Genomic DNA, 14,753 nt, shown 5'->3' with positions numbered 1-14,753 from the left:
TTATGACTAAAATTGTACAAAATATAGAATAATAACAGAAAGAAAAGAATCGCTAGGTTCTTTACATTACAAGAATATAAAAGGAAATAAGCAAAGCGATTCTTGGAGAAGTGAGTTCTTTCTCCATGAACTGAACCTTGGTTTTGACCAAAAAAAAAAAAAACTGAACCTTGGAAAACTTATTGACCCAATCTGAGCTGTGTTATAGAAGCATGTCAGATTTTGCAGGTAATCTCTTGAAGAAGTTGACTGGCACTGAAGGCATCTTGGACCTGAACCGCGGATGCCGTAACATGAATAGCCCCACCAGCACTGCAATCACCTGGAAGGGAGTCACATACAGAAAAACTGCCCATACCAGAGACAAGAAGATGAATATTGCAGTCGCCCTTGGATCCCTCCAGCTCAGCAATGCTTGAGCTCTCTCTCCTTGGGTTGCTAGATCACCAACCACAGCCTGAACGCGACCGGCCACACTCCGAAGACGGTCATACCGCATCCTGACTACTTCGTTGGGTCGGGATGTTGGGAATGTATCAAACTCCTCATCAAGCTCATCAGGGTGGACATGCTCTGCATGTGAAATTCGAGCATCCATATGGGGTGGAGTCCTGGGCCTAAAGCGGTAGTTCCATACTCCTATCACAAACAGGTAAAGGAAGATTGTGGGCAGTATGAGTTCCGGGTAACAGACCAATATCAAGAACAGGATGTGAACAAGACATGTTGTAATAGGGTTTCTCCAAGTGCAAACGTCGTTAAACCATCTGCAAACAGCTGATATTCCTGATAATACTGACATGATTCTGAAGAAATTTGCCTTGCTTCTTCTCAGGCTGAACATATGGATGTCCACATCAAGCATGTATTCTACAACCTCTCGCCGTAGGGGTGGTTCTGCTCGAGCTAACCGGGCAGCCACCATTTGCATAGCTTGGTGCCTCAGCCAATCTATGTGTTTGACAGGAATCGGCTGTGCATAATGCATTTTGGGCAGAAGTGGTCTTCCATATTGTGCAACCATGTTCACCCAAGCTGTGCAGGTAAATCTGACTGCTAACTGAAGCTCACCATGCTTCTTCAATCCTCCAGGAGTAAGCACTAGTAAAGGGTAAAAATGTGAGTATATCCGATCAGTTTCTAGTGTTGATAGCCTGATTCTAACCTTTCCTATCCTCTGCTCCTTTGCATCATTCCCACTGACATGATTATTGTCAAATACTCCGACAGTGATCACAGTGCAGGGATCAAAGACCTCCCATGTGTACTGCTCGTTCCACTTAGGAGCAAGAGTATCAAGAAGGGTTCGTGTTCGAATCCATTTGTTACCATACTTGGCAACACAGTAAGGATCAGTAAGCCTCCCCTCTTTCCCTTTCATGGGTAAGAGATTCTTAGCACTCAGTATCCCAAGCTCTAAAATTCCAATAGGAGACTTCCTCAGATGCTTGGACGAGGGCTGGAGATCACTGCTAAAGTGGGTGGACTCATCCAACACATGGTACCCTGCCTCCAAGCAGAGCCGCAGGTGAATTTTGCTAGCAAACTTCATCTTCTCCTTCTTCTCCCCATCCTCATCGCCGTGTGAATGCCTCATGAGGTTGAACCACCGCGGATCAGGAGGCTTAGCTGTTTCCAACCTATGCGGAAGCTCCCTAACCGGGATGATCATCTTCCCTAGGATCTCGTCCCTTCCTGGCCCAACTTTATCCTCCACTGTCAATATCATAAATTCGTCAAATGGCTCTGAAGCCACAAACATCAGCTCATCATTCCAAATCGGATTCAATGTCTGCATCGGCGAAGGCCTTGTTGCCCTCATCTGGTTCCCAAGCTGGACTCTCACCTGAGTCACAGGCGCACGACCCCTGTCTGATGGCACCAAATCCTGAGCTTCAATCACAAGCACGCGCAAGTAGTACAATTTCGGCGAAAAGTACACCTTTGATCTAGTGTGTGCAAGATTATGATGACTGATAGAATGTGCATCAGAATGCCATGCTTCAGGGAACGCCTCATCAGCCTGCGTTCCCATCCACACTGCAAGCATAATCTCTCCTTTGTGCCCTCTCTGACCCTTCTTATCCTCCAGCTTATACCACTGCGGAGCCAACGGCGAATCAGGCGGGACTCGAAGAGGAACTTCAGTCAGATCAAACATAACCCTCCCTACAAAATCATCCTTCCCAAAATCCTTATCCTTAACAATAACTTCCAGCAGATTGGACTGCAATCTCTCCTTAGAAAAGGCAAAAATCTGATTCCAAACAGGATTTTGATTCTTTTCAAGATGCTTAGTAACCCCTTTATAGTTTCCAAGCTTGACTTCAACAAAAGGGTCTAAACTCCCTGTAATGTCCATCACAGGAAGATCTCTCGCCTTAACAACACTTGCATACAAGTAATGCATTTGCTCAACCAGATCGTAGGTGCTACCGATATTATCCCCTTTTCTGTATCCCATATGCGCCGCTACGGGCGGCCGAGTCTCCACCAGCTCATAGTCCGGTTTCTTTCCCGGAACCTGCATCATCATAGCAGGCTGTGGGGCGGCTTTCATGAAATCCGCCCGAACTTCCGTCTTCGGATACGATTGCTGAGGTTGGTGGTTAGACTGAGGGGGCGGGCCTTGTTGTTGTTGTTGTGAAGAGTTGTTGTGAGATTTAGCTGGAACTGAGTAAAAAGTTCTAACTTCAGGTTTCTCTTTTTCTTGCTTTTTAGTCTGCTTTTGATAATGGTGATCATGATGATTATGATGGTGGTGGTTTTCATGTCCGAAATCTCTCTCCCCCACTTGTTCATAATTAATTCCAAAATTAGAGGTAACATTATTTGGATTGATTTCTTCCAATGGCGGAACTTCACCTTCATTCTCTCTCCTATCTTCCTTGTTAGGAAGTGGAAAAAATTGAAAAGATGGGTCACTGGCATTCACCAAAAACATCTTCAAAGCAATATCCCCTTTGATATGAGAGAACATCCCTCTCTTATCAAGGGGATACCTCTGAACAGAGGCTTGGATTTCCGTTGTCGCAACGGAAACCCCAGAAATCCGGACACGGCCTAAGAAGTTCTTATGATGGCCGTGTCCGGATTTCTTATCGTTATAGACAGTAACCTCAATGGTTCTGTCGGCGAGGTTTTGTGGGTCGGAAACCTCGAAAACGAGCTTCTCGTTCCACACAGGGTTCAAGTCTTTGTACTTGGTTTGCGTCTTTTGTCTTTGCTCTTCAAACTCAACTTCTACATACGGACTTGCGGAGCCTTGGCCGTCTTTCGGCATGAGGTCGGATGCATCTAGAACCTCCACCACTAGCCTAGCCATATTTTAAAGGTAAATGAGATGAATGTTTTAGTGAAAGAAACAGAGGAGAGAGAAAGTTGAAAGTAAGGAACATGAACACATGAGAGTAGAAGCAGAGGAGAGAGAAAGAAGAGGTTAAGGTGTCGTTTGGTGAAAGTGGGGGTGTATCAAAATATCAATGTGTTTGATTGACAAAGAGAGAGAATTTGGTGTTTGTCATTATGAAATGAGTGGGTTGTGATTTTAATTGTTTGGTGGAGCAAAATTAGAAGAGAGCTTTTAACTTTGCTGGAATTTTTTGTGTGTCACAATTACTTGTTCTTGTTCATCAATCAGGAAAGAAGTTGCACACTGTTAACTTCAATTGTTCTTTAGTACAAGTACAGAGTAAAAATATTTTCTCTTTTACTCACTAGTCAATATTGTAGTGACTACCGAGTACTCGAGGAAAATAACACATTCTTTCCCTTGTTTTTGGATTAAAAATCTGATTTAAAATATTCAATTCGACCCACTAGTTATTCATGTATTTGGTTAGATTAAATATCACCCAAAGCGTTGTACGGAGTATATAGTTTTATGTTATATACTCCGTAGTGTATAATAAAGCAAGGAATATTTCATTCTTTTTTATAACAAGTAATTTCACAAGTCTTAAATGAATGAGTTTGAACTTCGGTCTTATCATTTTCGTCAAAGATCTTAGTAACTGTGAAGTATGCTAGTTTGAATGATTCAAATAGTAAGATGCTGGTTCGAATATACAAATCCGAGGTCTAGCATGAGGATCGAAAGAGACATAGTTAAGTTACTTTCCAAAGGGCCAAAGTTGGTTGAAGGAAGATTCACTAAATGCATATGCTATGGGTGTAGATTTGTCAAGACTTTTAGCCAAAAAGTTCAACATTTTGATTGTTTGATTTCAATTAGCTTAATTTTATTGACAAAAAAGGATATGTAAAGGGTATAAATTTTTAAAATTAAATAAATGAACCAAACTTTAATTTTGCTTTATCAAAACAGGTTGGATGAAGGCTCCCCTTCTTACTTTTTTTCCAACAACCTTTTTGCTTTTTTTATAATTTTAATATGCATTTATTTTGTGTTTCACTGTGGCTTCAAATGGAAAGTAGAAACTGATAGTATAATTCTATGGTAGCATTAAATTGAATCTTCTAAGAAAAAAGTGAAGAGATTAAAAATTGAATGTAAAACAGACGTACACGTTCAATTTAAGATATTTTTTTATATGAATTTATCTTTAACTTATTTGAATTTATTAAACCTAAAATATGAAGTAAAAATAAGATGAACATAACAAATCCTTATCTAAAGGTCTGTTTTTATTGACTGAACTCAACTGAATTGAACTGAATATTTTATGAAATAAGAAAATTAGGAGCTGAACTGAACTGAGCTGAATTGAACTGAACTGAAAATAAACGTATGAAAACAGACCCTATGACGAGAACGCACATTCTTATAGGACATAAAATAATAGAGACGTAGTTGCTAAGTAATTACTCTGCAAGTATGTTTCTATTAATAAGCCACTTTCTGTGCATAACATCAATGTTTCTTATACTTTGGTTGCTTATGGTGAAGGAAACTCCGGGAAACTTCTCCTACCCTTTTCATTTATCTTTATCTTTTTCCTGTTTAAATAATGCGGAGTACAACAAGAATATCTACAGTATGAATATTATCACTCCTAAAGTGCTGATGTGTCAAGCATTAGCATTCACTCGTATGAATCATAATAATATTATAAATATTATTTAATTTGATGACCGTTTGGACCAAAATCTAAGCTAATACGCACATCATCAGCAATTCTCGAGTAATCCCATGATAACGCAGTCTCATAAATTGACATTTGTGCTCTCATCCAAATCTATCATTAGTATTGTTTATTAATATCTGTTTCAGATGGATTTCCAATGTCTTACGTCAAATGAGTTAGGCTCCTCTTAATTACAAGGGTTTTATAAATGAATACGTTAAATGTATTTAATAGTGACCTGACCTACGAGGATATTAAAAAAAAAAACTCGTACTACACATATTATATGCTTATATGAGTCTTAAGGATTGCGTATAGTATTATTCTAAAATGTTTTTAAGTTTTACATGTCATTAAAATTTATAGACTTTGAATTTTTACTTGCTCCTTAATTAATTCTATGCTTTTTACCTTCCTGTTGGACCATTCTCCTATTGATTGTTGACTATGATTATTTTACGTGTATCTTGCTTTAACTTAATAAGATTTCAATAACTAAAGTGTTAGGCATCTTGTCGGTTTAACTAAAGCTTCCAACTAGTTCCAAGTGTACTGTATATATCCACTTATAAAACCCTTTCATTCCGGGTCAAAATTGTGTAAACGGGCAAAGAATATGGATATCCACAAGAATCAAGGGCAACGCAAAGCAAGCAGATAAGGAATATGCTAAAAGACAAAGAGGAGTTTAATTTTTCACCCAATAATAATATTAATATAAAGAGGGTGGTCCTAGAAATCTTCTAGGATATGCATGTGGTTGTCCAAGTTACGTCCATATCACAAGACCCTTTTAATCTAGAATACCAATTTCGATCTTGATTCGAATAAATATATTTGCTTGTAACCGTTTTGCTAAACGATTCGTGTTGGAAATTTTAATATATTACGTATTGAAGGAATAGGGCCTATTCTGATTTACTAAACTGAATAGAATTGAAATTAAGCTAAACATAACAAGTTCGTATTTTTGTTTACGTTAAATTTATTATTTCTGAATATAATTGCAGAATTGCTCAGATATAAGGCCTTGTGAAAAACACATGTAATGGATCTTAAAATCGAAAGTTCCTAATGCGTTGGGAATGCCCTTAGGGCAGAGGAACAAGTTATAAAAGGTAACAATAAAAGTTATAGTTACGTGATTTTAATTGATACGGAATACTATATTACTATGTATTGAAAATGTAATGTAAGATATTGTTGAAGGAAATCAATTATTTTCAGTACTAGTAGCATATTGCAATGCCGCAACACGCCAATGCAAATGTGCAATAATGAGAAGTTGATTAAAAAAGATGACGAGGTAGCAAACAAGTGGTAACATAGGCTGGCTAAGAGACCAGGGGAAATGGTTTGGTCTGTTTCTGACAACAAAGTATTGTCTAAACTCGCAACTAGCTTATAAACATACAAGTACATACTTCACTCAAACAAATTAAAATAATATTTTTTTAAAAAAAGCTTAATTAAATGTATGGTTAAAACGAAAAATTGATTGTATTTCTTCCTTTCTTATATATTCAAAAAGCAAATAATTAAAAAAGAAAAGGTTCACATTTGTAGGTTTTGGCACATTAGGATTAGTTCAACTAAAGTTTTAATTCACCCAAAAACAAATGTTCAAAGACGTTTGTGAAGTTGTTTAAGCGCTGTAATTTGGAATACACATGATCATGCAAAACAAAACAAATATATAGTTTGATTTGGACTTTGGAGTAGCATTTATCATGCAAACAATTTAAGTTGTATAATTAAATCTAAAATGTTGTCTCCAATAACAAAAGAGACAAAAGCATGCAAGAAATTGTCAAATGGAACTGGTTTATATGCAAGAAGCTGGAATATAGAATTATATTGAACCTTATTATCTAGGGACTTGCAGAATATGAAATATGATGATGATGCACGAATATATAGTTTGGTTTGGAGTATAACAAAACAAATTTATCAAGTATAGCTTTGTTTTCTTACTATTCGTAATATGGAATAATAGTTTTGAGACACTTTAAGAAACAATTACTCTAAAAAGTGGATGGGATTATATGGGTTTGAGATAGATACACCCGTTAATAACAAATGACGTTCGATGTCAAATTTAGGTTTTTTTTTTTTTTTTTTTTTTTTTTTTTTGACAAAGAGTACTATTAATGAAAAGCATGATTACAACCTAAACTAAGTAAAGAAAGCAGAATTACACGATAGAACATTGGGGGTTGGACCAAATGACTTCTTACGTTTAGGAAACCAAGTATACTCGGTGGGACATGATGCTATTCGTTTAGAGCCGCTTAACCTGCAAAACAAAGAGTTAGTAAAACATGTTGGAGACCTATTTTGCAAAGAGGCATATTTCCTTCTAAACCTGGGACGGGAAGACGAGACAAAACCCAACAATATTTCAGAGGAGGAAGAGCTTGGGTGAACGAGAGTCTGCAGAGGGGAAGAAACAGGTGAAACTGGTAGGAGTATCGACCCAGCTTCACACGATGACTCGTGACTTGCCATACCTTTGGATGGATCTTCTTGCATCAAATTTGGAGTTGTTTCACACCTATCGTGCCCTTTCACAGGGGGGTGACTAAACTCCATTGGTGGAGAAACATTTTGAGTTTCACCACTATCCATCCTTTTTAAAGGATTGGCTACTCGGATGGTAATGAAATTCTTTTGGCGAGAACAAAAGTATTGTACTGTTCGCCCCTTGGAAATCACTCCATAAATTGTTAGAGTGAGATGCAAATAGGAATCATTTCGCTTTCGGCTTGAGAACCGAAAACTTGACCCTGTCAGATTTGGGTTTTTTGTTTTTGAAGTGCCCTTCAAAACACAATTGTTATCAATAACGTTGGGCCTAAGATCTTGGTTGGTAGGGTTGACTTTATCCTCCAAATCCAAAGAATTGCCACTAACGTCCTTTTCCATTTTGGTGTCGTCTTTCACACCTGAACACCTACGAACATGACCATCTTCACGACCATCTCCTTCCTTCCTTTTCCCTTTTTTCCCTAACTTCCTACTATTATCTTCCTTCCCACAACAGACATAATCTCTAAACTTCTCATCTTTCCTTGTTACTGCTAGTGCCTCATCAACAAAATCCGGAGACCAACCCAATATTGATATCACCTCCTTAAATTTTTGCTGTGACTCACTATTTTTGGGATCTATTTTAAGGGCTTGTGCAAGTTCCATGAAAGCTAAGGTTGGTTTATTGAGCCCTAACGCGGCAATTGCCCTTCTATAGTAAGCTTTCACATTAGTAGTATCAAAACACAAAACCGCTGAACATAATTGACCCACTCTATCATAGTCTTTGACCTTGATGAAGCAAGCAACCAAGTTCAAATTAAGGGACACAACAGTGACAGAAAACATCAATTTATCCTCTTCATTACAGACTGAAGCAAAAGACAATAATTTAAGAGCAAGAGAGTATTTTGCAATAGCAGACCTCATATGATTTTGCTTGTAGAGCATGTTTCCCTCGTCCTTTAATTTCTTAACAAAATTGAGAATCCCAAAAGGATTTTCCAACTGCCCAACTGAAAATTCTAACTCATGAGAAGAGACATCCTTCTCTTTAACATGGGAAATACACAACATACCCCTAAGTTCCTCAAAGCTAGCCATAAAGATTGAAAAAAAACTAAATAACTAGGCTTCCTTTAATAACACAAAACTAAAACCATACTAAACAGACGAGAATCTCGCAACCAAAGGAAAGCAGAAAACTAAACAAAGGCTTCCTTTAATTACACAAAATTAAAACCATACAAGACAAACGCGATTTCGGCGACTAAAGGAACCCCAATCTTATTGCCACCACCACCGAGGGGAACCTTGTAATCTTCACCAACAAACCCGAAAAAACAAAATTAAAGGGAATAGACGGGAGGACTGAGCTTGTCGGCGACGGCCAGGCGAGCCGCGCCAGTCGCCGGCAAGCAGAGGCTGGGAAGAAGGGGGACGGTGGAAGCGGTGAAGGGATAGGGACAGGGACGAAGGTTAGAGAGATGTCAAATTTAGTTGACATTAACTCTTAAGGATATATGTAAATCCAATCCTATATTATGCTTATAAAGTCAGTTTAAGCATTTCCTAAATATTATCCAAAGCGTGACCATTCACATGTGGATTTTCATTGACTATAAAAAATACGCTAAGTAGTGAAACGCATTAGTGCATGGAAATAAAGCCTATTAATTTTTGGATTTTTTGGTTTGAAATTTTTCATTAGGAGACCAAAAAAAGTCGTTGGAATTGAAAAAAAGAAAAAAAAAAAAAAAAAAAAAAAAAAAAAAAGAAGAAAAAAGAAGAAAAAAAAAAAGGAAAGGAGGGGAGTGTTGAGGTTCTTGTTAGAGATGTTCTTCTCTAGCTTAGTGATGGATTAAACATTGATCCATATCCATTGATTAGTAAAGCTAGTCTAAAGTAGAAATGATGAAGTAAGGAGACTAAAATGGAAAGTAAGAGAATCAACTCATCAAGAGTCAAGAGAAGAACCACATGTAGGGGCGGATCTTCATTGAGGCGGGTCGGGGCCCGGCCCTCCTTAATTTTTCTAAGTTATTGGTTAAAAGTAATATATGTTTAATAATTACAATTAAAAAGTTATGGCATAGTGGTTAAATATTGTTATTTTATAACAAAAGGTTGGAGGATCAAACCTTGGCCCCCCAAACTTTTTGGCCAAGATGTGCCACTGACTCCACATGTGTTTGCAATCCTTGTTAATTTCGTTGCCTGGTTGTCTTATTGGTTATCGAATGGCTAGAGCCTAGAGAGCATCATACTCAATATATTTCACATGCAAATAAATGCTAATTCAACCTATATAGCATTATAATGGCCAAATTTATCAAAACACCATTTTATTTTATTTTATTTTTTTGTTTGAGGGTGTATGTAACGTAATTATTCATGCATGGTCTAGCCTAGTGAGTTTAAGTTTAGCTAGTTTTTGCATAAAGACGGTCGTCAAGACAATGTTATAGTAAAGCTGTTAATTTGGGTAAACGGGTCGGGTAAGAGTGGGTCGGGTTAACTCGGGTCGAGTCAATTAAGATTAATTCCATAACCTATGCGGGTCGGGTTTGGGTTGGGTCATGCTTGAGTCGGGTCATACTTCTTATCGGGTTTAGGTCGGGTTTAGATCGGGTTACATTCGGGTCGGGCGAACAATAGGTCGGGTTTAATTCGGGTTTTCACGAGTTAAAACAGGTTAGGGTAATTCTCGGGTTCGATTCAAGTCAATAATTTGCGGGTCATGCAGAATCAGGTCGGGTCATTCTCGGGTTTGAGTCGGGTTTGTTTCAAGTCAATAATTTGCATGTTACAATCAGGTCGGGTCATTTCCAAGTCATGTCATATTCGGGTTCATAACTATAAATATATATTTATCATTTTTATCAAGCTAATTATTTCCTTTGACTATAATATATATGGAAATATACTAGGGAACAATAGTCTATAATTTAGGAAGATAGTTATCTCCTTTGACCATACAACAAATATATACTATATTTAACTTTTAAATTTGAGGATGATGATCCTTTCTTTTGCTGGCCTAGACAACTTGGTCTCTCAAGACAAAATGCTTTGATCAACAATAATAAAGTGGTCTAAATTGCATTTATGGTAATTCAAAATCGGGTCGGGAACAATTTGGGTTGAATTTAGGTCGGGTCAATAACAACTCGTGTTAATTTCGAGTCGGATTAGTAACAGATCGGGTTGAATTTTTGGGTTGGGTAAGTGATAGGTATGGTAAAATTTGGGTCGGGTCAATAACAAGTCGGGTTGAATTTGGGCCAGGTTAATAGCAAGTCGGTTTGATTTCGGGTCGGGTTTGTAACAGGCTGGGTTAAATTCGGGTCGGGTTTTGGACGGGTCGGGTTGAATTCAGGTCAGGTTCATAACAACTCGGGTTAAATTCGGGTTTTGACAGGTTAAAATGGGTTTTGGTCTATTTCGGTTCAAGTCGGGTTCGGTGCAAGTTAATTAAATTTGTCGTTGTAAACCGGTATATCGGTGCAAGTTGTAAACCGGTAAATTGGTTGTTTAAAAGAAAAATGAATGGTTCCACACACCCAATTGGACTCCCGGAGGGTATTGCGGACCATGGTAAACATTTCGTCAAGTTTTATTTGCGGGCGAAAAAAAAGTCAAAAAATTCCATAATTGAAGGCTAATATCCACGCTTTTTGAGAAATTTTTGAGGTTTCGGTGCCCGGCGTCGAAAAGTCTTGAAATTCTATGGAATACATCTCGAGGTCATATAATGTCGTTTGGAACATTATCCACGCTTTTTGAGGAATTTTTGAGGTTACGGGGCCCGGTGGAGAAAGTGTTGAGACTCTAGGGAGTACATCTTAGGGTCATATAATGTCGTTTGGAACCATATATGACCATTAAATAATGTCGTAAATGTCCGTGGTAGGCTTGAGTTCACAAAATCGGTGCAAGTTGCGAATTGGTAAATTGGTCGTTTAAAGGCAAATTGGATGGTTCAACCCACCTAATTGGACTCCCGGAGGATATTAGGGACCATGGTAAACATCTCGACAATTTTTATTTCCGGGCAAAAAAAGGTCAAAAAATTCCGAAATTGAAGACTATTATCCACGTTTTTTAAAAAAAATTTGAGGTTACGAAGCCTGGTGGCGAAAAGTGTTGAGGCTCTAGGGAATATATCTTAGGGTCATATAATGTCGTTTGGAACCATATATGACCATTAAATGATGTCGTAATGTCCGTGGTAGGCTTGAGTTCACAAAATCGGTGCAAGTTGCAAATTGGTAAATTGACCGTTTTAAGGAAAATTGGATGGTTCTACCCACCTAATTGGAATCCTAGAGGGTATTAGGGACCATGGTAAATATCTCGACAATTTTTATTTCCGGGCAAAAAAAGGTCAAAAAATTCCAAAATTGAAGGCTATTAACCACGTTTTTTGAGGAATTTTTGAGGTTACGGGGATCCGGTGGAAAAAAGTGTTGAGAATCTGGGGAATACATCTTAGGGTTATATAATATCTTTTGGAAACATATATGACCTTTAAATGACGTCATAAATGTCTGTGGTAAGCTTGAGCTCACAAAATCGGTGCAAGTTACAGAATGGTAAATTGATCGTTTTAAGGCAAATAGGATAGTTCCACCCACCTAATTGGACTCCCGGAGGGTATTTGGGACCATGGTAAACATCTCGACAATTTTTATTTTCTGGCGAATAAAATTAAAAAATTCCAAAATTGAAGGCTATTATCGACGGTTTTTCAGCAATTTTTGAGGTTAAAGGGCCCGGTGGCGAAATGTGTTAAGACCCTAGGAGATAAATCTTAAGGTCATATAATGCCGTTTGGAACCATATATGATCATTAAATAATGTCATAAATGTCTGTGGTAGGCTTGAGTACACAATATTGGTGCAAGTTGCGGATTGATAAATTGATCGTTTTAAGGAAAATTGGATGGTTCCACCCTCCTAATTGGACTCCTGGAGGATATTAGGGACCATGGTAAACATCACGGCAATTTTTATTTCCGGGCGAAAAAAAGTCAAAAAATTCCAAAATTAAAGACTATTATCCACGCTTTTTGAGGAATTTTTGAGGTTACGGGGCCGGTGGCGAAAAGTGTTGAAACTCTAGGGAATATATCTTAGGGTCATCTAATTTCGTTTGAAACCATATATGACCATTAAATGATGTCGCAAATGTCCATGGTAGGCTTGAGTTCACATATTGGTGCAAGTTGCGAATTGGTAAATTGACCGTTTTAAGTCAGATTGGATGGTTCCACCCACCTAATTGGACTCCCGGAGGGTATTAGGGACCACGGTAAACATCTCAGAAATTTTTATTTACGGGAAAAAAAAAGGTCAAAAAATTTCAAAATTGAAGGCTATTATCCACGTTTTTTGAGGAATTTTTGAGTTTACGAGGCTCGGTGGCGAAAAGTGTTGAAACTCTATGGAATACATCTTAGGGTCATATAATGTCGTTTGGAACCATATATGACCATTAAATGATGTCATCAATGCTTGTGGTGAGCTTGAGCTCAAAAATCGGTGCAAATTGCGAATTAGTAAATTGATCGTTTTAAGACAAATTGGATAGTTCCACCCACCTAGTTTGACTCCAGGAGGGTATTAGAGATCATGGTAAACATCTCGACAATTTTATTTTCGAGCAAAAAAAAGTAAAAAAATTCAAAAACTGAAGGCTATTATCTACGCTTTTTCAGGAATTTTTGAGGTTAATGGGCCCATTGGAGAAAAGTGTTAATACCCTAGGGAATACATCTTAGGGTCATATAATGCCATTTGAAACCATATATGACCATTAAATGGTGTCATAAATGTCAGTGGTAGGCTTGAGTTCCCAATATCGGTGCAAGTTGCGGATTGTTAAATTGATCGTTTTAAGGGAAATCTGATGGTTCCACCCACCTAATTGGACTCCCGGACGATATAAGGGACCATGGTAAACATCTCGGCAATTTTTATTTTCGGGCGAAAAAAAGTCTAAAAATTCCAAAATTGAAGACTAACGGTTTTTAAGGAATTTTTTAGGTTAATGGGCCCGGTGGCGAAAAGTGTTAAGACCCTAGGGGATACATCTTAGGGTCATATAATACCATTTGGAACCATATATGACCATAAAATGATGTCATAAATGTCCGTGGTAGGCTTGAGTTTACAATATCGGTGCAAGTTGCGGATTGGTAAATTGACTGTTTTAAGGCAAATTAGATGGTTCCACCCACCTAATTGGACTTTCGGAGGATATTAGGGACCATGGTAAATATCTCGACAATTTTTATTTCCGGACGAAAAAAAGTCAAAAAAATCCAAAATTGAAGGCTATTATCCATGCTTTTTGCGGAATTTTTGAGGTTACGAGGCCCGGTGGCGAAAAGTGTTGAGTTTTTAGAGAATACATATTAGGGTCATATAATGTTGTTTGGAACCATATATGAACATTAAATGATGTCATAAATTTATGTGGTAGGCTTGAGCTCACAAAATCGGTACAAGTTGCGGATTGGTAAATTGATCGTTTTAAGGAAAATTGGATGGTTCCACCCACCTAATTTGACTCCCGGAGGGTATTAAGGACCATGCTAAACATCTCGGCAATTTTTATTTCCGGGCGAAAACAGATCATAAAATTCCAAAATTGAAAGCTATTATCCACGCTTTTTGAGGAATTTTTGAGGTTACGGGGCCAGGAGGCGAAAAGTGTTGAGAACCTAGGGGATACATCTTAGGGTCTTATAATGCCGTTTGGAACCATATATGACCATTAAATGATGTCATAAATGTCTGTGATAGGCTTGAGTTCACAAAATCAGTGCAAGTTGCGGATTGGTAAATTGATCGTTTTAAGGAAAATAAAATGGTTCCACCTACCTAATTGGATTTCCAAGGGTATTAGGGACCATGGTAAACATCTCGACAATTTTTATTTCCGGAAAAAAAAAAGTAAAAAAATTCCAAAATTGAAGGCTATTATTATCCACGCTTTTTGAGGAATTTTTGAGGTTATGGGGACCGGTGGCGAAAAGTGTTGAGACTCCATGGAATACATTTTTAGGGTCATATAATGTCGTTTGGAATCATATATGACAATTAAATGATGTCATAAACGTCCGTGGTAGG

General features: G+C 37.8%; 2 protein-coding genes across 2 annotated transcripts; both read right to left on the bottom strand.

Moving 5' to 3' along the window:
• Positions 1–15: 15 nt before the first annotated feature.
• Positions 16–3,668, bottom strand: LOC110713958 (FT-interacting protein 1-like). The gene has a single exon (XM_021892409.1). The coding sequence runs from the start codon at positions 3,323–3,325 to the stop codon at positions 203–205; it is 3,123 nt and encodes a 1,040-aa protein (XP_021748101.1). The 5' UTR covers positions 3,326–3,668; the 3' UTR covers positions 16–202.
• Positions 3,669–7,004: 3,336 nt separating this feature from the next.
• On the bottom strand, positions 7,005–9,361 carry LOC110714482. Its single transcript, XM_021892996.1, has 2 exons — positions 7,453–9,361; positions 7,005–7,383 (listed from the first exon to the last, which is right to left on the bottom strand). Exons 1-2 carry the CDS (start codon positions 8,718–8,720, stop codon positions 7,263–7,265), a joined length of 1,389 nt encoding a protein of 462 aa, XP_021748688.1. The 5' UTR covers positions 8,721–9,361; the 3' UTR covers positions 7,005–7,262.
• Positions 9,362–14,753: the final 5,392 nt, after the last annotated feature.

Source organism: Chenopodium quinoa, unplaced genomic scaffold, assembly GCF_001683475.1.
Source record: "Chenopodium quinoa cultivar QQ74 unplaced genomic scaffold, ASM168347v1, whole genome shotgun sequence".
In the NCBI taxonomy this organism is placed as follows: Eukaryota; Viridiplantae; Streptophyta; class Magnoliopsida; order Caryophyllales; family Amaranthaceae; genus Chenopodium; species Chenopodium quinoa.
Note: the sequence above shows the minus strand (reverse complement) of the source record. Positions and strands in the feature narration are given on the sequence as shown.

Excerpts from the sequence above, each read along its gene's own strand:
- LOC110714482 (XM_021892996.1), bottom strand. The coding sequence starts at position 8,720 with ATGGCTAGCTTTGAGGAACTTAGGGGTATGTTGTGTATTTCCCATGTT. Across the intron at positions 7,384-7,452 it reads GTCTCGTCTTCCCGTCCCAG|GTTAAGCGGCTCTAAACGAA; the intron begins GTTTAGAAGGAA and ends TTTGTTTTGCAG.
- LOC110713958 (XM_021892409.1), bottom strand. The coding sequence starts at position 3,325 with ATGGCTAGGCTAGTGGTGGAGGTTCTAGATGCATCCGACCTCATGCCG.